Source organism: Aulostomus chinensis, chromosome 4 (assembly GCF_037954235.1).
Source record: "Aulostomus chinensis isolate RoL2024-O1b breed Wild chromosome 4, RoL_Achi_v1.0, whole genome shotgun sequence".
Taxonomy (NCBI): Eukaryota; Metazoa; Chordata; class Actinopteri; order Syngnathiformes; family Aulostomidae; genus Aulostomus; species Aulostomus chinensis.
Genome location: NC_141323.1, coordinates 4,033,322 through 4,059,415, shown reverse-complemented (window position 1 = coordinate 4,059,415; position 26,094 = coordinate 4,033,322). Strand labels below are relative to the sequence as shown.

The 26,094-nt window shown below is 42.1% G+C and overlaps 2 protein-coding genes across 6 annotated transcripts in view; one reads left to right on the top strand and one right to left on the bottom strand.

Annotated features, from left to right (window-relative positions):
- Positions 1-7,898, bottom strand: part of tbc1d22a (TBC1 domain family, member 22a) — a 136,024-nt gene extending 128,126 nt beyond the window's left edge. For 3 of the 4 annotated variants that reach the window (XM_086201147.1, XM_086201150.1, XM_086201149.1), the window contains exons 1-4: positions 7,690-7,898; positions 7,170-7,226; positions 4,416-4,599; positions 2,635-2,893 (exon numbers count right to left, since the gene is read on the bottom strand). In XM_086201147.1, coding sequence (XP_086057273.1) covers positions 2,635-2,893; positions 4,416-4,599; positions 7,170-7,226; positions 7,690-7,751 — 562 coding nt within the window. In that variant the 5' untranslated portion in view covers positions 7,752-7,898. The remainder of the gene's footprint in view (positions 1-2,634; positions 2,894-4,415; positions 4,600-7,169; positions 7,227-7,689) is intronic. The other variant, XM_086201148.1, reaches the window with a different exon arrangement.
- Positions 7,899-10,287: 2,389 nt separating this feature from the next.
- Positions 10,288-26,094, top strand: part of cerk (ceramide kinase) — a 49,888-nt gene continuing 34,081 nt past the window's right edge. For both annotated transcript variants that reach the window (XM_086201146.1, XM_086201145.1), the window contains exon 1: positions 10,288-10,561. In XM_086201146.1, the coding sequence (XP_086057272.1) occupies positions 10,378-10,561 (184 nt within the window). In that variant the 5' untranslated portion in view covers positions 10,288-10,377. The remainder of the gene's footprint in view (positions 10,562-26,094) is intronic.

Sequence of the window (26,094 nt, the reverse complement as noted above, 5' to 3'; positions counted from 1 at the left end):
TGCAAACAACAGCACATCCACTCACATAAACACTCGGCTGCAATAAAGAAAAGTCCAACGCTGTCTATATGAATTTTACAAACGCGGATATAAAAAACCCACAAATCTGTTCTCTACTGCTTTATTCGCACTTAGAAAAATTAAAAAAAGATTCTTCCAGCCAGCTACTGGGTCGTGAAGCCTCTTGTGTGACTGACTTTATAGTCTATTTGTTAACTTTTTTTTTTTCTTTTACAGCGCCATAAGAGAAAAGGCCCACTTAAATCAAGTCAGTGACGTTCCAAGTGCACAAACACAAACAGAAAGCACTCTAGCAAACACCCATTACAGACAATTGTGTATCACGTCAAGAGTGCCAGAGGCAGCAGAGAACCTAATGTCCAGTTTCTCTGTGGGAGTGTGTTCTCTTGCAGTGTGGTGACATGGTGAGTGTCAAGTAGGAGAATATCATGCAAATATGGGGAGACCAGTGCTGGCCTCGCTTGTGAAAGCCATGTTGTGTGCCATTATCGAATTAGACGACAGCATAAAATAGCTGTCATCACACACACTTGCAGCACACACCAACAAAGCCGAGTGCATGTCTATTTATTTAGCCACCTGCCAAGTACATTCACAGTGCATTTACTCGGCTCTTTTATCTACAATCTTCTGTGTTTTTGCGGCATGCTCGCCAAAGCTGTAAAAACATGCCGTCTTACGTATCCGCATGACGCGACAGGGCATGCGGGCCTGTGCGGCGTCTTCTCCGAGGAGATAAGAGCAACTGCCTGAAGTCAACGGGTTGTTTACGTAATCTACATCAAAACACAGCAACAAGCCGAATGGCAGACAACCGACCACACAAGCAGACTGTTCACCAGACATCCAGGTTGCAGGGTCTGCTGCCAACACTGCTGAAGCTGCCGTCTCCACCGCAACAGTCGGAGCCTCTCTTTCTGAGATCATACGAATGATATCGCTATAAAATGTGTGGGATGATTGTCATAATCCCTTAATATTTCATAATAGGGCTGAAATTACACTATTCACATTCAACAAAGCTCATTTTAGTCGTTTCTTGGCGACAGCTTCAGAAAAGCTAATAATTTCTTGTTCTCTGATTATGTTCTTTGAGAATCAAGATGCTTTTTGGCTGCTGGTCAAACTAAGAATGCAATTTGAGCTGAAGGCATCACTTTAGGCTCTAAAAATGTATAATACCTTTTTATAGTCAAAAATAGACGCGTACAAACAGATTCATCGACAGCAGCAAGACATAATCAATTTTGTGGAAATTGTGATATGACTAATTGTAATACAAAATGTGTCACAAAATATCACATAAATGATAAAAATGAGGCATAAATAAATAAATGCTGAAAAAAAACAACAATGCGAATTAAGCATGTTTTCATCAACGGGTCTGGAGTGATTGAAATAGGCTACAAAATGCTGCCTGCAGATGGCAGTAGAGACATAATGGCTCTAACATTCAGAGAAGACGCAGAGGAGCCATCTTCAAAATGGAGCTAGGTCTTGAAGGAAATACTTTCAGAAGGACACAGTGGAATTGTTTTCACTAGAAATGGATATGCAAGCTGTCTGGAGACAAAGTATCCGTGAGAACAACAGCTGGCCAGTCCCGTGTTAAGATTCCCATCAGACCTTCTTCGTAAAAAGGATTTCCAACTCCTGTTCTGCGCATTTGCTCTCCGTCAAAATGGCAAAACAAACAAACAAACAAACTAAACTAAACTAAAGCAAGCTGAAAAACATTTTGCCATTTCTGTCAAACTTTTCTGATGCAATCCTTCGAAAATCCACATCTAAATATCTTGATGGAAAGCCAACTACAGATGTATACATGATGAATGTTTTCACACCTTTTCCAACACCATATTATCACAACATTCCAACACCCACGTCATCTTTGAGGTGTCAGCTTGTTGCACACAACCAATTTATGCCTCACCTGCATTATACGTAGCTGAAAGGCTCCAACAACTGTGAGGCTACCTGAAGGTTTCCTGTGCTGCTTGTTGCGTGTGAAAATTTGGGCCTAAACTTTGTACATTTGGCCAACATCAATTTCTAAACTCAGATTCCCTCACAATAATTTGTCTTCATCACACACTCAGATATGCTGCAGAATGTGTGTTGGGGGGTTGAAGAGGCGGGGTCTCAACTCTCAGGACAAAACACTTAGGATTACAATGTCAACAGAATCTTGGTTTGATTTATTTAGCCTTTGGAATATAGCCTGATCCAACCCTATACCAATTATATTCCCGATAGAAAGATCAGAGCACTGCTGCTAAAACTCGGACAAATCAGCATCACGGCAGCTGAAGTGGGTGAAAAGGCCCCGCTCAGGGCAAATAGAATAACAAGCAAAGGTGTCTGTACACAGCGTGGATGGGAAGCAGGTGTACATCAATTAAAATGAAAAATACACAGAACACAAAACACGCTTTGAAGTATGAAACCTTTAGCCAGCGATACCGTATAGTTAATGCCTGCTCAAATGACTAGAAGAACAGCTACAGCCATGACTGTGTGAGACTGCAGGACTAAAAGGAAAAGTAGTTGAATGTTTTCCTTTGCAGGTGTGCAAAGAAACTTTTAGGACACTGAGCAATGGTGCTCACTAACCTTTCGGTGACCCAATTGGAGCTTCGCTGTGGGATTTCACGAGGCGGCCATCAGTGTGAGGGCTGCTCTGGGAGGCAAATGACACCTCTGGGCTGGTCAAATCTCCCTCCTCCACTCTGTCTTCCTCATCTTCCTCCTCCTCCTCCTCCTCTTCCTCCTCCTCTACCACCTCTTCTTGCGTGTCCTCTTCTCTTTGTGGCAGCTCTGTTGTGTCGTCCTGTCTCTGTCTTTCCTGCTGCTTGCTGTGATTCTCGATCACCTGGACAGTTGACAGAAAACAAGAAATTTCACTTATACTGGACAGATTTGACACAGAAAACTGCCCTTTGGGGGGTACACCAACAAATCTGTACTATCCTCACAAAATCCTCCATCAAAACCAAACCAGTGTTTTATTTTTGTCCCATCCACGTTCTGTGAAGACTGGGGCACTGACTCGGCCTAAGACACCACGTACTAACAAATCAGAGTAGGCCGGCAGGCTGGTTTCTCTTGGCATGCACACTCAGTACTACTACGTCCACTCTCTCATGGGTCCAAATAATCAGGCCCTTTAGCAACCAGTGTGTTGTTTAACTTACACAGTTATGGATAAATGATTAAGACAACATGGCCCCACACCCATGGGATCAGCAGAAATTGTCGGTGGACACCAGAGCAACAAATGAAGAAAGTCCCGTCTGTGGAAAACATCTGTTCTGGGGTTTGCACTCCCGTGTCTGACAGAGCTAGCATTAATGTTAGCTGTGCTAGCCTAGCCACTGGTGGCACTGATACCATCTGTTGAGGCAGTGGGAATCCGCACTAGGAGGTTGAACATTTTGGGGATATAGAACTCTACGATGTTTAGGAACTGCTGCCCTGTATCATTACATCGCAGCCGTTTTGTGTGGTCTGGCTCAGTTGTGGAACAATTCTCATCCTTTTGCAGTCGTTTTAACCCAAACACATGGAAGAAGACCAAGGTTGGAAAACACCCCATTTAGTTTTGCTGTTTCTCACCAGGGATAGGAACTGAGAACCAGGTCAATCTGGAGGAATCACTCATCATTTCCTCTTAGCTGCATGCATCTCTGACAGACACACATAAAAACAATGATGTATCCATCCTGCAGTCTAGATTCCAAGAGCAGCTTCACTTCACAAAGGAACATGACTTCCATCTTAGTTGTGATATCTGTAAAATGATCCTTTCAAGTAGAAGTGGAAAGAAACTTGCAATATGCTGATCCATCTTTCTGTGCAACATGCACTTAAACTCCTGAAGTGCTGCTCCTTCCCAACCAAGCATCACATCCTTTACCAAGGTAAGTACATGTCTGGCTTAGCAGTAACATCACCAGCACATGAGTGGGCTGAACAGATTTTTTTCTTACACTAAGAATACTGAAATGAAAACAAATAGGGCAAAAAAAAAAACTTTATGTTTTCATTTGGATGCCAACAGTTCCTCGAGTTCGCTGTCTTTCTCTTCTGTTTCTTCACCACGTTCGAACTCAGATAAACCATTTGATGTTGGTGCTGAAAATCAGTGAGGGCCTATTTTTTCCCCACACACAGAAAATTGATCAGGAATCAATAAAGAATCTAAATTAATTTAGATCCTAAAAGATAAAACGTGATTTTATACGGAAGTACAAAGCTTCCATCATTTGTCAAGAAAAAACTCAGTAACTTTATTATTAGAAGCAGATCTCGAACACCCAACACTGTCACCGACTCTACATATCAATCCTCCCTTCACTGGCATGTCTTTGAGATACTGGGATCTCCCCCGTCACCTTATTGGCAGTCTCCATGACAACCTTGATGTTAAGGTTCTGTGCCGCCATGGCAAGCAACTCGTCATCGTCATCCCCAACATCCCAGGCGTCACTTGTGATGCTCTCAAACTCCTGGAAGGTGGTAGCCTTCTTGGGCTTGCCCGGCGTGGCTGGAGGTGGCCTGTTGCCCGCCTTTATCAAGCTGGATGACAGAGAGACAAAACCAGACACAGAGGTGTTTTGTGGAGGTGTGGAGTTTGCAAACAAAAAGACATATTGGAGCCCTCTCAGAAACAAAAATGTCTGTAAATTATTCACTTATTTGACATGAAAGAATTACTTGGAATAAGAATGTGTGTGAGTCAGCTCCTTGATACAGTCTTAAACACACACACATATCAACAGCAGGTCACCAAAACCTAATAAAGCTTGAATAAAGCCATGTTGAAAAGATAACATATTGCTGAATTTCTTTCTCTGTGCAACAAGGTCAGCGGGAAAAAGTAAATGCAAGTGTAATTTAATTCAACTATTCTATCACACACTGCAGAAAAGAGGAGGTGAGAGGAAGAGAGGAAGGGAAGGGGGGATTTCATACAGAGACAGGGATTACCGTAATAAACCAAAAGGATTGTCTGTACAAACTTACTTCCATCATAACTTAGAGGAAAAGAGACCAACAAAATAAAACAAGCAAATTAAATTCAACCCTCTGCAGACAGCCACATGATTAAATATCAGTCAGAAGAAAGAAAATGATTAGTTCAGAATAATAGGCTGGTTTTTTAATCTGTGCGTGCAAAAGGGAATTAGGACAGGTGCAAAAAAACAGTGAGTTCACGCAGATTTCCAGCACAGAAGTGAAAAGGTGCATTAAAAAAAACATTGCAAGATTCTAAACTTCTACATTCATTGTGAAGTCCAGGAGTCTTACTCAATTTTCAAGTTAAAATGAAAAAAACAACAACAACAACTAAAAGCTATGCTTTATTTCCCCAAAGTCGTTTCTGTCCAGTCTAAAAACTAGACTTTCTGGTAGGTTCACTTCCTCATGGCTGAGGAGAAATGACTGTAAAACACTAGCCAAGCATGTTTTTACTGCCCTCTTGTATCACACATACATATCAGGATCTCTGTTGGATAGGAGGAGGCCAGAGTTGAATATGAAACTGGGTTATTGCCATTCATTTTGTAATAGTATAATTATGAAGGTGGTAATCATCTGATGCTTCCTAATTTGATTTGATTATCTTTATGGAATTTTGAGGACTGGAAACTCTTATTAAATTCTGCGGTAAAAGAATAAGAAAGTGATGTTTGTAATGTTAAAGAGGAAAACAAGATGAAAATAGAACAAATTTGAGCAACATTCCTGGCCGCTTGAGTCTAGATTTCTCCGTTTACAAGGTGCATTTACGAGATGCAGGAAGTGCACCTGACAACCCATTTTGCCTTGTAGCCAAACCACAAACTCTGGAATTTGTCACGTGATGTGCGCTAATCCAAAAAAAGATTTTCCCAGAGTCTTTTACCAGTTGATGCATTATTTTGGTATAAACATTTACCTGCCAGTGTTGCAGACTTTCAAGACATTCATGGAAAAATCCAACCACATTTGGTGTGATAATTTAGTTTCGGGAGAGTTGTGCTGCAAAACTAAATATAACATAGCGGTTTGACACAGAAACCTTTTGCAACTAAGCGCACATCCTCATCCACGACATCAGAGAAGGTGTCAGCAGCCTCCTACTTCACATGTGCTCAAAAGCGTAAATTTTAAAAGCAATTTTGTCAATCTGTGGATGGATTTTGCCACCCAAATGTGTCACAGCTGTGCAAGATTTAGCCACAAACTTTTCCGAGAGTTCAGCTGAGTTATAAATTCAAAATGAGGGGCTTTTCTGAGCAGGTTGGGATGTAGGGAACATTAGCCTCCAATCTTTCTCAAGCCACCAGACTTTGCAGGACGTATGTCACAGAGAACTGCACTGAGTGATGAGTTCATTGATGAGTGTTTTCCAACAGACAAGTATGACGTACTCGTGTAATTATATAGTACTACCTCCAGGGCACTCTTGTTTTGATATTTCAGGATGTCAAGTGCTGAGTTCCTCGCTTGATGGTTGTGGATTGTTGTTTTGATTTTATTTTTTTTATCCTACATTATCAGTTGTGGTTATAAGGCTGTGCATTTTAAATTAATCTCCTAATTGCAATTATTTCTGTGTGACACTGACATTGGTAAATGACTTCCACGAACAACAAAATTGATCTAATTTTCATTGAAAATTCAAATCAAATTGTTTTTGGTGTGTCTATTCATGGGGACCTGTATCAAACATATTTTCTTAAGTCTGCAAAAGTCACTGAAGGTAAGACATCTGTGCAGCACCACGATATTTAACTGAAGGTGGGACTTTGACACAGAATTAGCTTTTAGCAAATATCGCGCCTTCATGTGATTTAAAGAGTGGATTGAGACACACTGCGACTTTGACTACATTTTGAATTACTAGCCTGATGTGAGACACAAACTGCAATCAAATCAATGAATACATTTGTTATTAAAAGCACAAACTGTTCTACACAGTTCTAGAGGATTGGTACAAGTGATCATCAGCAATGGATATGGAGGGCTAAGACTGTCTCCAGGCTAAGCTGGTGAATAAATGGGAAAACGAAACACCAAAATTAGGATATTAAACTGCTACAAACTAAGTTTGTCAAATCACAGCGTCGTTAACTAACAATGACATATTAGGTTTAACTTACTTAGCATGAAGGAGTGGATCGAAAGGTGGGTGTTGTGCGCCATACACATGCTGAATGCTGAGGAAGTGAAGAAGAGAGAATGTAAATGAATGAGCTAGAACTGGTTGTCAAGCTAGCCATGTTAGCTTCTCTGTGTTCAAACCAAAATTAGTTTACACTATAATACCGCACTTGAGTGGCAGGGATGTAACAGAAATTAGCATTTAAACACAACTGCTAAGCGATAAAAGATAGTTGGTGGATCATTAAAACTCTGTGACAGCGATGTGAGGCAATTGCTGTGTTAGCCGCTGTTAGCAACGTATGTAATAGCCAGCTAACAGGAGCAATGAAACCTGTATCCGTGAGGCTAATGTAGCACGCAAGCTGGTGAATTACAGTGGACGGAACTCGCAGACTTTGAGTCAAAACGCTGGGCAGGCAGTGAGAGCGAAACTTGCGTTTGAAGCCCAACAGTGCAGTGTCAGTGAGGAAGGCTAGCTATGCTAATCTAGCCGACAGGAGAGAACACGTCACTCACCTGCCAGGAACCTTCGCTGTGTTTCGTTTCCAGAACTGCTTTTTATTTCCGTCACTCGACATTATCGCCCTCCGGTCCGACGAGTCCTAAATACAAACAACCGAGCGCTGTCGTCACTTATTAGATGTGAAATCCGTGTTTATTTACACCAGTTCCCCCCCTCCAAAACTCAGAAAGCTGCCATGTTGATACTGCCTGATCAGCGAGCAAACGGGTCTCTAATTGGCTGGAGCGACAATTCCTCATCGTGAGCCAATCACAAGTGAGATCGGCTGTTAGGCGGGGGGACATATTGGTGACGTCATGATCCGCCGTCAATGCTTTGTTGACAGAAATCTACAAACCGTGTGTCAATCAAAAGAGAGACCGCCAGCGGCAGACCAGAAGCAGGACTCGATATAGACACACTTACCTTTTCCAGAGGAGGACATAGGTTTATGACCAATGGCTGGAGTTCAGAGATTGTGAATAAAGTGTCACCTGGTTACTTTTGTTGACAGAAGTGTCATGTAATATTATTCAGGCACAGGTTGTAAAGGGTGTGACATGCGGAGACCATAAAAGAGGTGATCTTTTTGTGACCCACTATTTCTATCCATTATATTCTATTGCATTACTATGATATTATATCATATTAAATAGTGGTTTCAACTCAGTCTGATATAAACACTGAAGATAAGAAGTGAAAATGAGATGAACATGTCTCAACATGAGTACTACATGTTTGGTATTGTTGATATATTTTGTTTGTGAGTTACCAAGTTGTACAAGTTGATTAATATAATTACTTACTCCTATTTTTGCATGTATCTGTTTAATTGATTGATTGATTGATTGATTGATTGATTGATTGATTGATTGATTTCAGCAGGGGAAAACATTAATTGATTAAAAGAATTATGATTGAGGACGGCGGCACGGTGGTGCAGTGGTCTGCACTGTCACCCCCCTGCAAGAAGGTTCTGGTTTTGAGCCCCAGCTGGAGCACGGGGTCTTTCTGTGTGAGTCTGCATGTTCTCCCTGTTCCTGCGTGGGTTCTCTCTGGTACTCCAGCTTCCTCCCACAGTCCAAAGACATCAAGAGGGGACCAGGTTAATCCAGACTCTAAATTGACCGTAGGCGTGACTGTGAGAGCCGATGGTTGTCTGTCTATATGTGTTGGACCTGTGATGGACTGGTGACCCGTCCAGGGTGAACCCCGCCTCTCACCTGAAAGCGGCTGGGATAGTCGATTTGGGACAGCATGTTTTAAACGTAAGCTAAAACATTAACACCAATGCAAAGAAAGAATGCATATACAATTTAAAGAATGGTTGCAGTCAGAAAACTAAACAGGATCTTTCAAAAGCAAGTAACTCATGGACTGTCTGATTTGAGTTTGATGTGGCAATCTTGAGTTACCTTTTCATCGTTGTAGTTTAAAATGTATGTCAGTCCAATGCAATCGTTTTTTTGAAAATTAATCAATTTGTTTCAGAGAAAGTTTTACCTTCTTTTTTCACAAAATCCTTTCGAGTGGAAAAAACCCTACTTTTTTCATGTAATCTTTTAGGTGCACACACACACACACACACACACATCGCACACCCATGCATGTGAAAAGAAGAACAAAACACAAGTGGAAAAGACAGTCGGCCTGTCTCTGTTTTGATGCTATTTTCGTCTGATGAAATCATCTCAGTTTCAACTGCTCTCATGCTAATAAACCCACTCACACTTAGCTTGAGTTTTGAGAGGTTAATGTGTGTGTTCGCCTCCTGATTATCAGCGTGTGAAGGTTGTTAGTCGGCTAATCAACCTGAATACGATGGAAGCTCCTAAGTGCTGTGGGTCATGGGGAGATTATGTGTTTACACAATGTGCTGATGCAGAGTTTGTTCCACAGAACTGAAGCAAAGAAGACAAAAGAACAGAGCGCCCACTCTGTCTCTGGTCCCACTTCCTCAAACGTCTTCATGGGTTGCTGCTATAGATAGAAGTTCATTTAACATTTGGTGTTATTGCTATTATGCGTCAAAAACGAAATGCACAAACACATCATGTATTTCACTGATCAAAAAAACAACAACAATTTATTTCCACTATAAGCGGTAGATTCATTGGAAATGTACGAGAGCTAAGAAAGGCCTGTACTCATGATTATGGTATTAAGACATAATCATGAGAAAACAAGATGATTAACTCTTTGTCTGCCGGTAAGACACAACTACTCACAAGATAACGGATGTTTTCTCGAGATAAAGAGATAATTACATCATTACGCTGACTTATTATCTCCTTCTAACGAATTAGAACAAAATGACAATGAGGTTTAATCCATTTTTATGAGATAATGAATGAAGAACATAGATGTGCGCCCTGTCTCGGCTGTATATGTTCGTGTTAGTTTTGTTAAAATTATGATGCCTCTCATGCATCAAAATGATTTACCTGCCGTGTTGTACAAATCCAGTCAACGTGCTTTTTAGTTGCTGGACAGCTGATTGGAGGACCAAACCTGTGTCATGTGTTGAAAGTCGACCAGTTTTTATTTGGTTGCTAAGTAATACCTCTTCCTCATACAGGATCTTTGTCATAAGTGCTCTTCTGACACACACACACACACACACACACACACACTGCCTCAAAGACAGCTCACTACACGTCAAACGCGGTTTGTTATGCGTAAATTGAGATGGGGATCTCCGGATGACATTGTTACTCATGACACCTCACGGAGACATTATGGATAAACAACCCAGATTACTGTCGTCACAGATGATCCTAAAGCGAAGGCAGGTAGAAGTTACCCTGCATCGCGGTGTTTTGGCGTGGAGGGACGCTGAGAGGAGCGTAAAACGAAGCTGTGGAGTCAGCAGCTCATCTAAAACAGGTAGGTCAATGACGTGGTGACGGCCCAACAGCCCTGCTGCTGCTGCTGCTGCTGCTAATCAACTCAGGGCCAGGATCGTCAATGAAGCGGTTGAGTTTAAACCTGCATTTCTCCTCAGGAGTTCTTTTTTCTTTTTACTTCTTAAAAGGATCGTGCACATGTTGAGGGAGAAACTCTCTCTCTCTCTCTCTCTCTCTCTCTCTCTCTCTCTCTCTCTCTCTCACACACACACACACACACACACACACACACACACACACACACTAGGGGACTTGTTCATACAAGCAGAAACTAGTAGCAGTTTATCGACTTCTGACTTTAAACATTCATTTGGTCCTTCAGGGGTTTTGCTGCCTTGAATCCAACTGAGTCTCAAAGCTGTTTAAGAAGACGCGTGGATGAAATTGCATAACTCAAATTAAAATCAAACTTAGCAACTCCATACCATATCTATTTATGCCTTGCACCCCCCCCCCCCAAGATATTTTACATTACCAGCACTTTGCTTAAAGTTTGCTGCACGTTTGTTTCAGTTTATTGGCTTTTGTCTGACTTTAATGTTTGATCTCCGACTTTGTTCTCAAGTTTTGACTTTCATCTCGGGCTATAACCTCGCTCTCTGATTTAGAACTTTGTTTGATCTCTGACTGTGATCTACTTGAATGTCTGGCTTTCATCTCTTGTTTCTTCTCTGTGATCTCAAGGATCTGACTTTAAAACACTTTGATATCTGACTCTGATCCCAAGGTTCTGATTCTGATCTCAATGCTTTGATCTCAATATACAGAGATGCCAGAGTTGGAAACAGAGGACAAATTCATTACTCAAAAAGAAGTGCAAATACACATCGAGTCGCAGTGTAGAAAAGACTGTGGTTCCAACAGACGTAGTGATGAAACCTATTTGCTAAAGTAAAAGAGAAGTAAAGGCTCCTTAATGTATTCAGAAATCTAAAGTAAAAACTATTGTCTTTTTCAGAAAACTTGACTGATTTTCAAAAACAACGTGCGTCGCATCTGAGACAACAAAAACAACATCTTTTAGATTGGGTAGCGGCTTGAATCTTTTCCATTTGAAGCGTTAACTTGTTCACTGTCATCGACACCGAAATCGCAGTCTTCGCCGAGTGACACCCGGTTAAGTGTCCCAAACTCGTCACTGCTCTTTTTAACAAGTGGACGTTTATCTTTTCAGACTTCTGAACATTTGGCGGATGCCTCCTTCCTTTTGTTTGTGTGGGACCGTCAACAAGTTATCTGCTTGTCGCTTTCTCTGGTTACGTCATTTTTGTCTGCCGTGCATCAAAACCAGAGTCGCGAGCCTGATTTTAAAACGTTAGGAATAGAAATGACAATCATTTGTGCGAAAATGCAGCAGGTAAAAGTAAAAAGTTGACTTTCAGCGTGAATATTACGACACTGATGAATCAGCTTGCTGCGAATCAGGGACACGTGTGACCATTATCGCGACTAACAACGGCAGCTTTGACCATAACATTTGCACGTACGGCATGAAAATACTTACGTACATTTGCAGCCATGTTAGTTTCCTATATTTTAATCAGAGCTTCTTCATAAGTAACGAATGTATGAGTTAAACTGATTTAAAAGTAAGTCTTCTGAAGCACATGGAGCGTATGTGCCTCCAAATGTTGTGACATTAACTGTTGACATACAGGATCAGAGTCATCTTACAAACACCTGCTTGTCTCATCCATCCTTTTTTTTAACCACTTATCCTGTTAAGGGTCTGGGGGGTGGAGCCTATCCCAGCAGCCTTCAGGTGAGAGGCGGGGTTCACCCTGGACGGGTCACCAGTCCATGGCAGGGCCAACACAGAGAGACAGACAACCATTGGCTCTCCCAGTCACACCTACGGTCAATTTAGAGTCTGGATCAACCTCGTCCCCTCTTGATGTCTTTGGACTGTAGAGGAAGCTGGAGTACCAGAGAGAACCCAGCAGGAACAGGGAGAACATGCAGACTCACACAGAAAGACCCCGTGCTCCAGCCGGGGCTCCAACCCGGAACCTTCTAGCTGTGAGGTGACAGCGCCGACCACTGCAGATTATTTGTTGTGGTTATTTACTTTTGTCAGTAAACAGAAGCGTCAAGTTGAAGATGATTTTGATCTAGTTAAGTCTAGTCTCATCTTTTCCCTGGTGCACCGCCGCATTCCATTTTTCGAAAACAATGTAAGCAAATAGTTCATCTTAAAGAGAAACAAATGGTGCTGTAAAACACCTTTGTGCTCAAAAGACTACAACGGAGCATTTGGGCCACAATGACAACAATATATTTTCTGAGACTTCAATAATACAGCCATTATTCAACCTGAAAAAGGGTAATATCATAGTACCTACAATGGCATAAAACCGTACAGGTTAGAGTTCAGGCAGCCTCTCCGGTGTGGTGCCACACACTCAAGTGGTTCTTTCTGTGGAACAGAGGCAGTTTCTTGCTCATTGAAGTCCAGGAAATGAGGAGAATGTAGTGAGGATGTACCAGAGCATGAAGTATTTCCTGATTTGTGAAACTAACACTGAAGTACAGTTCCACAAAGTGCTCCTTCACTTCAATGCAGGACCACTCTTCTGATGTCTCTCTTACAAAATAAAAGATTAAATTTAAGACTTCGGGCTTATAAAATTGTTATTTTTTTCCCCCATAACATTACAACCTTGCTCTCAACACCTTTTTAATGCGACCCTAACACTAAAATACACAGAGATTGCATAATGTAAATATGTGTGAGACGTGCAGGCGCACCTGTGCGTGAGTCAGAACTGTGAGATTTTGGACGTGAAACCTCAAAACAGGTTGAATTTTTAATAATTGGTTTATAATAATAATAATAGGTTCTTCTGATTCGGAAACATGTAAAAGGTGGCGATGCTGTACGCGGGAAAACAGCAGCCCCCGATGGTCTGTGAGAAAAGTCTGGATGTGACTTCTGACATTATGGGGGCTTTATTTATTTCCCTCTACTTGTAAAGAGCAACCCAGTTTATTTAGAACTTTAGAAAAAAAAACAACTTCTTCATTCAATTTGCCAGTGATCCATCCTGGATCCCACTCAATAATTGAAAAGAGAGTTATTTTTAAATGAACATTGAGTTCAACTAGTGAACTCTGCAGTGATGGGACGTGACTGTGCTGGTGTGGTCTCTCACCTGTGGTGAATCAACATCAGTTGACGGGCCTTGAAATGAAGGTGACAAACATCTTCTGCATTTTGTTTCGATGCGCCGGGAACAAAGATGGAGGTGAGGCGCTGTAACGCGCCGGGTTTCGTGCACTTGAAGTTATTTTAGTGATCTTTGCCGCCTTTGAGACAACAAAGCCTCAACGCAGACTTGTTCTGGGGGAACCTGGTTCTGCCTGGATTGTTTGTAGGTGCACCATGTTGAGCTTGTGAATAGAACTCAATAAAGATTCAACTATTGTCCCTGCGCAGTTTGCTGTAAAAAAAAAAAAAAAAAAAAGGCTTCAGCAGCAGCATTGCTGTGCGTCCCCTGCCCTCTGTAAGTGGGTGCAGGGATGCCATTTTGTGGTGGGCGATAGCTGCGTACACGACGGGACGTAGCTGCAGGGCCTTGACGGAGTTGAGCCCTGAACCAGCTTCTGCGTGTCTTCTTGCGGGTCCTGGGGTGATGGTGGAATGAATTAACCCACCTTCACTCCGTAGGTGTGCAGCGTCCCTGGGGATGTGGCAGTGAAGCTCTCGGATGTCACTGGCAGTGATGGGTCCTCTTGTGCGTTTGCTGAGGAAGCCCGTAGCTGCAGCCATTACGACGAGCTCGCACTGCTGTTGCAGGCTCTTGTTTGAGACAGAGAAGCTCGTATCGATGCCGTACTGAATTTCCAACTCATTGAGAGTCTTGCCTTTGATGGCTAATGTGTGGTGGATGTAGTCAATGTGTTTCTGCCTCATCATGTGATGAAGTGCAGCATTGTCTCCAGGAATGAACTGAAGCGCAGACACTTTACTGCCGATGATGACAAGGCAATGCCGAACAAGCTCCTTCGCCAAGGGAAGTGTGCGTTGTCAGCTTGTCATGGCCGTTTCATTCCCTGGAGCAATGGCCATGGGTTTGGTGTCGAGGTTGTCTGCCTGAACAGCATCCTCTTCCTCCTCTACCGTTCCCCCTACTCCATCAATGCATCCACACAATGTTGATTCATACTGACGACATTCTTCAGCAACTGGTACACCTCCTCCTTTCCCCCCCAGTTTTTTCTTTCTCAGAGCCGTTTGCAGCACTTCTCTGGTATCAGTTGCTATTAATTCATCTCAGGCTGGTCCTTTATGCACCCCCCTGCTCGTTTTTCCCAGGGGTAGGGTGGTGTTTTTGGGCCCCCAAAGTCAAAAGTTCATCTGATTGACATCTAACTTGGCACCACTGGTGCCTCTAGGAAGTGTAGTGCTGAGTTTGAGGGTCCAGGGCGAGCTTTTTACCTTGGTGGGTCAAAGGTCGAACTAAACAGTGGGCCACAGTCTAAAAGCAATCACTTTTTATGTTGTTGAAATGCCATTTTTATGTTAACTAGTCTCTGATGCCATTTAGTAAACAGCCATTTTTCTAAGACTGCCGATGCTAAAATACCGCCCTTCTTTGCTGATTTGTTGAACTTTTCTTTTTTTTCTTTTTCTTTTTTTAGCTTGCGGTCAGGCTTCTGCCACAATAATCCGCCAGCAGGGGGCGCTTTAGCTTCCCTTCTTTCCTCCTTGTGTTACTACATTTCCAAATGTCAGGAAACTGGCTGCACCTGAAGTTAGCTGTGGCTCAGCAGTGGTCCTTCTGTTCCTTGAATTAGAGAACACTCTCTGAATCCAGATGTCCATATAACCTCTGGTGGCTAATGTTTGTTCATCAAATGAGTTCCCTGGTCTGCAATTACAGTACCATATCGAGTGGAGTGATTACAGCTGGCACACACTTCAGTTGAAACCTGGCCATTGACCTTCTTCAAAGTGGTATCAAGTGCCCTGTAATAACCTGCCATAAAGACTTTGTTTTATTGAGTCAATGTTCAGCGCAGCTACATCAAAATCCCCGCGAGTGATTATTGTGACACAAGCACGTGCGGGTTACCCAGGAGGTAGGAATCAAACATCTTGAGTGGGTTCCACCACATGCACATGCGTGAAAGAAAAATCTATGCATGTATTTTGGATCATGATTGCACATGTCGTCTTCAGCTGACTGTCGTTAGCAGACATTACTCTCTGGTTAACCAGCGACTAAGGAGGCAAGCGAGCCAGTCGGTCCATTTCTGTAGTCCACAAACTGAAAAGGACTTCTTGCATCATGAGCTGTGTAAACATTCCACACACTATTCTGCTTTATGTTGACCTGTCTGAGAATGATTGGTCAAATATCATTGGGATATTTTTAACAGAATAGTTATTGGTCCATTGCCTGTAGCAGCAGAAATAATCCAGTTGAATACGAAAGTGGAGAAGAATGGATTATTAATTCTTTAAATGTGACACACGAAAAAAAACAGCTTGTATATCAGTAGAAAACATTTACGTTTTAACAAATTTTATACGTATAAGGAAAGAAAATCAGTCAATTTCTCACAGTTCCGACAGAAAATGTTTGTTTTGGCTGAAAATCCTGCTGCATGGCACAAATATGACAGGTCTTCGATGTATTTTCCCTTAGTTTGAACTGACACACAAGCGACATTAATGCCACGAGGAGTTGTTATGAGCGGTAAGCATCACTGTGGCCTCGGTGCTTTGCTGTAGATACGTTACTGCTTGACATTGAAGTGGATTTGGCTGAATCATAGCGTCTGTCAGTCAGATGTGCTGAGTACACAAGACAGGATCTCCTAGCCAGTCCTGTATTTGTATATATACACACACTTGCTCCGACACACACACAAACAAAATCCAATCACTGGGATGGCATGGCCTCTGAGTCTTGGGTAAATCCTATGTCCACATAAAGCCTGAGTCACTCCCCAGATACAAAGCGAGCACCCATCTTGAAAAATCTTGAATAAATCATGGCATATGCTTTAGAGAACATCTTCCCTTTCCCTCCAAATCACTATGCTTAGTGAGTAGTACTTCCTCAGACCCCCTAAGCCTGGATATCTCCCTCTGCCAGGGAGACTTTAGATATTTGCTTTCCCATATGGCAGAGCTGGATACACAACCTCACATGCATTACAGTCACAGAATCACTTAAAGTCATACAGGAAATGTTGTAAATCTGGTCATAATAACGTATCGCCATCACTGCATTTCCCTCGGAGGGTGACTCAAATCCTGTTGCAAAAATCCACATGAAACGAGTGAAGAATGAAAGCTGTAAGCTGGATGAGTTTATGTGTCAATCACTCGTGAAACACGAGCGTTGAGGCAGGGCCGGTTATCTCCTGATCTGACACCATCGTGATACTTTCACTTTGTTTGATATTTAAAGAATTTCACTCCAGTTGTTCCTCGGATGTCATGTTGAAGCAAATTTGACCTTTGACCGCCAAAGCCTTTTCAGGCCATCCTCGCTTGACATTTATGCCAAATTTGGAGACATTTGAAAGACGTTCTTGGGATGTCACGTTTATGTGAGGTGACAGTGACTTTGACCTTTGAATTTTCACCACTGCATTATTTTCAGTTCATTCTCAAGTCCCAGTGGATGTTGATGCTAAACTTGACAAAATTCCCATGCAGCTTCCCCTGAGGTCTCATGTTAAGCAGAATGGGACAGATGTTGGACAATGACTTGACCTTTGACTTTTGACCAGCAGATTCTTTTCTCTTCACCCTTCCGTGTTTGGGGAAATTTTTTTTTTTTAATTTGACACAAAGACGTTCTTGAGACGTTAACAAGAATGAGACAGACGAACGGAATAAAGTTTGTGATCACATGACCTCTTTGGATGAGGCGTAATCTCCATCAGAAATGAAATGATCATTTTACAGACATGATAACGACTGTAGCACAGTTTCCTCTTGACACCATTATATTTTTACACTGTGCAATTGCCAGTAAAACACACGAGCAAAAAAAAAACAAAAACCAGCTGATAAGCTGGGACGTGCGGTTGCGGTGCAGTCGACTGTTTGGATCTGGTTCTGCACTGGACTTCGACTCTCAGCCCAAACCACAGTACTTCAAGGCACAGTGCACAAACAGTATCACCGCACTCCCAGTGACAGTTCTCCTGTTATACCTTCCACCTTGCTTGTCCTTTCTCCTCCATCTGTTTGCCTAAGCGTTGGCTTAACAAACCCGTTGTGCCTGGGAGAAATCCACATGTCTTGTTTGACAGTTCACCGCCATGTGTACTCAGGCAGATCTGTGTTTTGTAATCTAAAGCTGGCGCTCAATTCACAGGCCTGTCTGTATGTTGAGAGACGGCTGCAGAGGGAGGAAGGGAGATAGAGAGAAATACACGCTGCCAGGAAATGACAGCTGCAGGTTGGTTAAACTGCACGCGTCTATGTTGTGTTATGGGCAGCAGCGCAGGCCCTTTCATTACATTAATTGCGTTACTTACCTGCTGCTGGGGTCAAAAGAGTAGAACCTGCAGAGCTTGCTAGTGAGTTATAACCACCCTCTCTCCGTGAAAGGCCATCATCCTTGCTGGATGATAAATCACCGTTTTTGACATATAGATTTCTCTGCTACTTATCTCCTGCACAAGGCCAAGATATCCCCCCTCTGACACACACACACACACACACACACAAACACACACACACACACACACACACACACACACACACACACACACACACATCAGGGATGCAACAGCGTGGAGAGTTTTATCAGTTTTACACCCTCAGTCAAATCTTATCTCCTCTCTTGCATCTGTGTGGAATGTCACTTGGAATGAAATATGTAAAAGCAAAACAGGAATGACAAAAAAAACAAACAAATAATGCGGCTACACCTAAGTATTTCTTAAAGCTCGTGCTGGCTTGTTCTCCAACACATTGTTCGTGCCAAACCTCAGCAACAATAAAGGGATTACACACAGATCCACTGTGTATAGGGAGGGGTGCAGAGAACAACGGCAGAATATGAATATGATGACAGCTTGTTGTTGTCAGAGGACGAGAGGAGGGTGAGGCCAGGCGCTGTCACTGAAATCACACACGCACACATATAGGATATTTTGTGAGGCTCACATGAAGGACAATCAAACTTCAAATCTGATTGGATCATCTCTGGGGTTGGACCTCAAACGTTAAGGTGCGGAGGAAGCACCGGAATGCCGTCAGGTGGGATGCCACTTGGAAATCAGGATGAGCCAGACCGTGCAGGTGTATTCACAGATGCAGGAGGCTTTTGCTGTGTACTGTTGGTACATAGATGACATCACATGACGTGAAGAGTTTCGAGGTGATGGACCCACAGATACAGCAGCTTATTAAAGGCTTCTGCGCTGTACTGTCTGAATTCAAAGACCTCCTCCACTTTTGTATGTCTGTCAATAAAGATGGTTTGAACAGAAACAGCCAGAACGGTGGAACAGCTTCTCGAACTGATTACACATCAGGCCTCTGATTGGCTGTCACACCAACTCTGTATCGCTCTGTATAGACAACCAAAGCAGTGCCATCGCGGCGTCCTGTTGCTAGTGTTCCCTCCTCTGTTGCTCACCCTGAGGTTTCTCAGATTTTTCCCTGTTAAAAGGGTTTTCTATGGAGTTTCTCCTCAGTCAATGTGAGGGTCTAAGGGCAGAGGATGTTGTTATGATGCCATGTGAAGCCCTTTGAGACAAACTGGTGGTGAAAACGGGCTCTACAAATAAAATTGCCTTGGCTTGCCTTGCTTTGCCGAGTGTCACTGAGGAATCTATGTGTGTCCGTGGCTTTAAGGTCCCCGTCACTCTTGCAGATTGTACAGCCTTTTATTGTTGTTTCCAGACCAAGCAGGCGAAGATCCAGACATGAGTCAACTCAGGCCAAAGGCGTGAGATGTTGGATTGACATTAATCAACCCTGTGAATACCAGGACTGCTCTTTCACAGTTGGATGTGTGAGGAGGTGCTATCGAGCTGGTTTGACAGCTTATTTGTGCCGGAAGTAGCTTAAAACATTTGTGCATACTGAATCAGAACTAAAATGACTGGTATTGATGCCAGAAGAAAGTGTAACCGACCACAGATTGATGTTTAAGACGGCATGAAATTGAGAAGTAAAGTTATTTTCTATTAATTGAGCTCTGCTGTGCGACAGGAACATCTGACGTTCATGTTGGTGTCCAATCTAAAATCTTTGAAGACTGAAAGTTTTTAAAGTTGTAGAAATGATAAATAGGTCAATGCCCCCACCACACACACACACACACACACCCCTTTTTTTAGGCCCCTACAATTTCTTTGCACATCCCTGCCACCAATCAGTGGTGTCGTAGTATTTAAACGAATTGTGATTTTGTTGAACAAAAGGATTTTAAAAGCCTAGCTGACCAATCAGGTATTTTGGTAATAAATAAGTGGATATGTTGGTCTCCGTCTCAGAAACAAGGCTTCAAACACCCATATGGAACCACTGACGGGGTGGCAAACAGAAAATGTCGTTTTCATTGGATACAAACCAATTAGGAGTATTAAAAAAAAAACAAAACAGGGAAGAACAACTTTGCATAAGTGTGGACACTTCCTAACCCTCTCAAAGTACTAACACTGGGTTGCAGGTATTAATCCATCTCATGAGACTCGGATGGAGCAAGTTTACTAGCGGGGGAATTACAAGAGATGGGTATTATATTCACTCAAGGCAGAGCCCATCACATCTGATGTCCGTCTGTCTGTCTTGCAGAATCAGACTTACAGATGCCAGGGTTAGGGAATCATTTTCTATATTGCCCCTGGTATTGTCTCTTCAGGTTTTGGCAATACTCTGCATGGGAGGCAATTTAAAGCTATGCGAGAAAAGTAAGCCTGAGTCGAAACGTACAAATTATGTATCATTCTGTACATTTCTAAACACGGGGACAATCTCAACCCAGAGTTCCATTCAGCTGTTCCTCCCTTTTTAATGGGAATGTTTTGAGAAATGTCCTGATTTGCCGTCTTGCGGAGTTGGTTAAGAGCCATATTGTTCTCATTATCGTCTGTTCAAAATGAAGCCAGTTACTCCTTCCCTCTCAACACACGGTCATCTCTTGTTCCTCATCACCTGCTTTTTTTTAAAAATGTCTTCCTTTTCCTCATTTTCTCTGTCCTGCCTTCGTTTCCTCACTCCCTCTCACTCGTCAAATCCTGGCTTCTTGTGCTACATCTGTCATTTTACCATGACTTCTTCTCCTCATCGAGCATTCTCTTAAAGCGTCACTTCGCCAAAAAAAATGGATGTGGCCTTTCAAGCAGTCTAAAATAGGTGTCCTGAGCACTCATTTCTCCCTGCTGCATTTCTTCTTCGTGAGTCCAGAATGCAGAAAGGGCCAGCCATGCGTGGATCTAACTTGAAGCTAACGGCGACTTACAGCAAAATAATGACCTCAAAACTGCCCAGAAACGTCAGCTGACGAACCCTCAAGCACCGGCGTAATCCATATCTTCTCTACGCAGCTGTGGGTTCATTAATCCACAACCCTTTGATTTTGAGCTAAAAACAAGCCAAACAAATGTTTGGCGCGAATACGATGAACGCAAATGAGCACAAGCAAGTTGGTTCAACTGAATGTGCTCATCTGACGGGGCGAAAGGTTACTGTTTTGCTCTTCGCGCAAATCAAAGTGTTTGTGGATTAATACTGTCAGCTGTCATCAGCCGTGACTTTGAGCTAAATACGTACATGGCTGGCTCTTTCTGCATTCTGGGGTCCTAAATTAAAATAATGCAGGAGGAAGGAAATGTCTGTGAGTGCAAGATATCTATTTGTGAACACTTGAAATGTAAATTACACTTCTTGGGTGAGATTTTACTTTTACTTCTCACTCTTGTTTTTGTTTCTTTCATCATTTCCCCCCCCCCCCCCCCCCCTCCTCTTGTCCTTGTCTCTCCCACTGGTATCTGAAAACAGAGCCATCGGCTGAACTTTGCAATCAGATTTGTGCTGTTGCTGCTCAGAGGAGTCGCAGCAGTCAAAGTTCAGCCTAGTTGAAGTGAGTGTTGTGCTGCGGGTTTTCAGTGACTTGCAGTTCCGGTCAGAGAAGGAGAAAGTGACTCAGCATCAAAGTTAGTAGGCTAGAAATTGAACTTGTGCCACCTATGTTTGAGCTAACTGCAAGCATTAGAATTACAAATACAGTAATTCAAGAGAGAGGGAAAAAAAACAAACAAGTGACTACAAAATCACAAGACTACGAGCATCACTCTGAAATGTCTGGGGGTGGTGTGGGGGTGTAAGCCACATTACGGTCAGGTATCACTTGGCTTTTCCTCGATGAAAACCTCTGAATGCTTTAAGTGCAGAACAAGTTCCAGACATTAAAAAATAAATCCTTTCCTCCCCACCCGCCTCAGTTCCTGAAAAGCTGACTTTTTGCAGATAGCGGACCCTTTCGGCTCAAACTAACACACTGAGCCCTGTGGTATGAATAGGCAGTGCACACTGGCTGACTGCCATTGCTAAGATCCTTTTCTAGCACAAAGAAAAGTATGTCAGAGCAGAGCAGAGAGGATCTCAGCCTTGTATGGCCGAGGGCTTAGCATGTAGCTTAGGGACTGCACCGAGCTAAAAAGTAGGGAGCTGATGTGTGGGTATGTGCTCTCGATGTGTGTGTGGTGATGGGATTATTGTGTACTTGTGTGTGTGTGTGTGTGTGTGTGTGCATATCTGAGTGTGTGTGGCAGGGTTATTGGAGCAGCATTGGAATGTAGGAATGTCAGCTATTGTTTCCAACTCCTTCCCTATCACAGTTCAATGGAAGTGGCTTGAGTTGCTACAAAGCAAATGCACTTGTACTGCTTCAGCGATGAACGGTGGCTTTGCATATCGCAGGCTTCCACTGTTACCTAGGGATCCTAAGATAGCCACCATGTGACGACCACACGCACGATAACGTGTGGAAAGAAAGATTAGATATCCTTGAGTACAACGTTGGGGCTGAAATTCAAGAAAATGCTGAATTGTATCTCAGATCTGTTTCTCTTTGTTGTTCATTCATCATGATTACCTCCATCAGCACACATTTTGCTCCTGATAATCTGCTTTTGCTTCTCTGTTTTTGCGTGAAATGATTTTTGACATGAAGTCTTTTTTTGTCAGCATGTGTCAGTGATAAGTAAAAGTATGATCATGCCCTCTTAAAACAGTGCAAGTCCAAAAATTGCACTCCTTGTGGGCTTTACCTTCCATAATCTCATGCACATGTACGGTATGAGAATATCTGTGGAGTTCCGTAAGAACTCTTCCTAAAACTTGGAAATGAATTGTAACCGTTGAAAGCCTGGGTCTCAAACTCAGTCGGTTTTCTGTGATTTACACAATCTTTAGATATTTTAAGGTATGGGTCATGGGCACAAATACTGCACTTGTGGGGTCTGATGCATTTCACGGGTCTTAAAAACAGTGGTTCTTATCAAAATGAGTACAAAAGTTAGTGTGGACGTCAGCTATCATCAAAAAGAAGATGTGGGAAGCAAGTTGTTGGGACATTGAAGTCAAGTATCTGTGGTGTGGTTTCTTCGTAGCATACGTTAGCTTGAATTTACCCCCAGAAAAACTTGTAAATCTGTAAAATAAAATATCTATATCTAAATATCTATAAAGTAAAAATATCTTCTGTAAAGAAGTCCTTAAGCAAAACATGTAGGTTTCATGAACTGTGTCATTTTTTCCAGTGATGGTCCAAAATCCGGTATAAATATCCCATTCTGGGTGAGAGAACTCATGGCAATGCTAACTTGGCTAACCATAATCCTTCATCCCTGGGCCACCATGTCTGTGAAAGTGATGTGGCATTCGATGAAATTAGCCTTTTAGAAGGAGAAGAACATACTGAAACTGAGGTTGAATTCCATTTATGTTCCAGTGGTCTCAAGGTGCTGGTCCGTGCGTTTGTGTTTAAAATCATTCTAGTGTTTCAGCGCTAATGCTACATCCAGGGCAACCTTGAAGCAGCTGCTTCTTCAGTGCTGCCGGCTGACATCAGAAATGGCACATTAGGTCTTTCAGACATCCATTTGTTCATATTAAACCTTGTAGATTCTGCTTTTTAATCTTCAACATGTAGTTTTATCATTGTGAAATTTTGGGGAAATTCAGTATTTGTCCAAGATGGCGGACCTTCTCCCACAAATGTGGACTGTTTTTTTGTTTTTTTTGTTTTTTTTGTGAGAATATCGTGACAGGGTGTCCCATGAGTAATGTTAGCATAATAACTGACATGAGCTTGAAATTCCTGCTATTTAAAAGCTGCACAAGTGAGGACCACTGATGCACTTATGGTTTTTATTTGTTAATATCCCCAGCATAGCGCAAACAACAAAAAAACAAAAACAAGATTTTTGAAGGTAGATCAGTTAAGATTTTCCTCCCTTCTCATTCATCAGCCAGGAAACCAATCTGGAAGTTAACCTGTACATCCAAACATACAGTATAAGAAAGTATTTCTTAAAATCCTATTTAATTTATTTACATAATTGTGAAATATAATGACACCAGGTATAAGTAAGAGTATTTGAATAAAGGCTTCATAATTGGTTTAGATATTCAGAATTTTTTTTTTTTTTTTGGTCTAATTCCAAGGATTTAAATCTGCATAGATATCAATGTATTTACATAAGTAGATAATAAAATGTTTTTACATGCATGTGAAAAAATCTTTGAATTTTGAAAAAGCACCCAAAATAAAATTAGATGAAAAGCTCATTTGATTATGAAATTACTGCACACTGAAATACATTGAAGATATAATCATTGGTGATATAATAAATTGGATTTGTAATTTACAAAACAGATTTCGTCTGTCAGTTTATGCTGATCTATTGTGTATTTTAATGAAGCAACTATCCGTTTTTCAGAGCACCAGACGCGGGTTTTTAAAATAGTTTTGAGTGCAACTCCTCATTTTTCCCCCATGAAATAAAACCATCACCCTCGTGGCCATAACTCTTCATCCTATTTGTCAAAAGTGTGAATATCGATGGCCATAAAGTTATTCATGCCTGCATGGTGCATCATCTTTATTTGGGGAAAGAAATGAAATCCCATTCTCTGAGTCCCAGGAGAGAAATAATATGTTATCCTCCCACCCCTCCTCTTCACCATATCAACAGAATAAATTTGTTGGAGAGCCTGGAATTCATGTATGTGATGCGGTTGAAGCGGTCACTTAAACTCATTGCTAGTAATGTCAGCCATTGCCTGTGCAAAAATGGCCTTTTGAATTTGTTTCACGAGCGGTCTACGCATCTGCGAGACTATCTGGATCGAAATGGGAGAAAAGAGTCCCGAACGGTATTATATACAACCAAGTATTTCAAGATTTACCTCACCCCAAAATGTACTTCAGCATTAATGAAGGACATTTTGGACAATTGGTCTCCATGTATGGCTTCTGTTTCATGTGTTCTGTAGTCACCAGCAATCCATGCAGAGGGGTGGATAAAAGTATCTGTGAGTAGAAGACACTTTTCTGTGAATCGGTGAAAGGCAAATTAAATATTCTGGATGAAGAAAAGCTTTAAGCGCACCTGCCGAGCGTTGAGTTACACCTTCTTAAGTCATTGTCTTGGGTGTTTCATGTATCTGGTTCGTTTGTCTTTATTTGGAGTGTAATGATTTATTGAACAACTTGTCATCGCTTAACCACAAAGGATCTGCAGAGAAGCCCCTCTCCCCTAACCCCTCCCTTATTTTTCCCAGTGTCCGCCTTTGAAGTAAAGTGAATTAATTCCCATTAAAGTCTTTTGATGTCACTGTCAGCACCTTCTTTATGTAACTGACCTCTCAGGACTGACAAGAGGAACCAGATCACACCGCACTTGAAAAATTCTGTTAATGAACAAGCCCTTTAAATGCTGCCCGAGTCTTACACGACAAAGTCATTCTGAACTAGCAGCAGCCTTAATCCCGTTCTCATGGGAATGTGGAACAAGAGGAACAAGAGGATGCGGTTTTCTCACCAAACATTCTCTGCCTCCCTCGGGACATGGCTATGTTTTCCTCCCATTCATTTTACTGTCTGTGAAATCACCACTGTGCTGCCATTGTAAAGTCCCCTTCAGCACCAGATACCTTTATAATGGATGGTTGAAGCTAATTTAGTTTTATGGAGATATCTACACCTACTTAAACTTTCAGTGACATATTACCTTGTTAACAAACACTTGTTTATGTGCATATTCAGCTGTGTCACAGCAGCGTTAAAATCGTGGAGTGCACTATTTCCTGGGGAACATTTTCAGCTCTCGAGTAGCTAAATGCTTCACTCGCTAGTCAGCCACAAGCTAATTTTCTATGTCTTTTTTTTTTTCTTTCTTCTTTTTACTGAAACAGCTTTCTGCTATGCCTGGGAACAATGTTGAAAATAATAAAGACCAGCAAACAAAAACAGTGATGCCAGACACGCTAAAACGCTTCGCTAACGTGGGTGACATGTGGTTGCA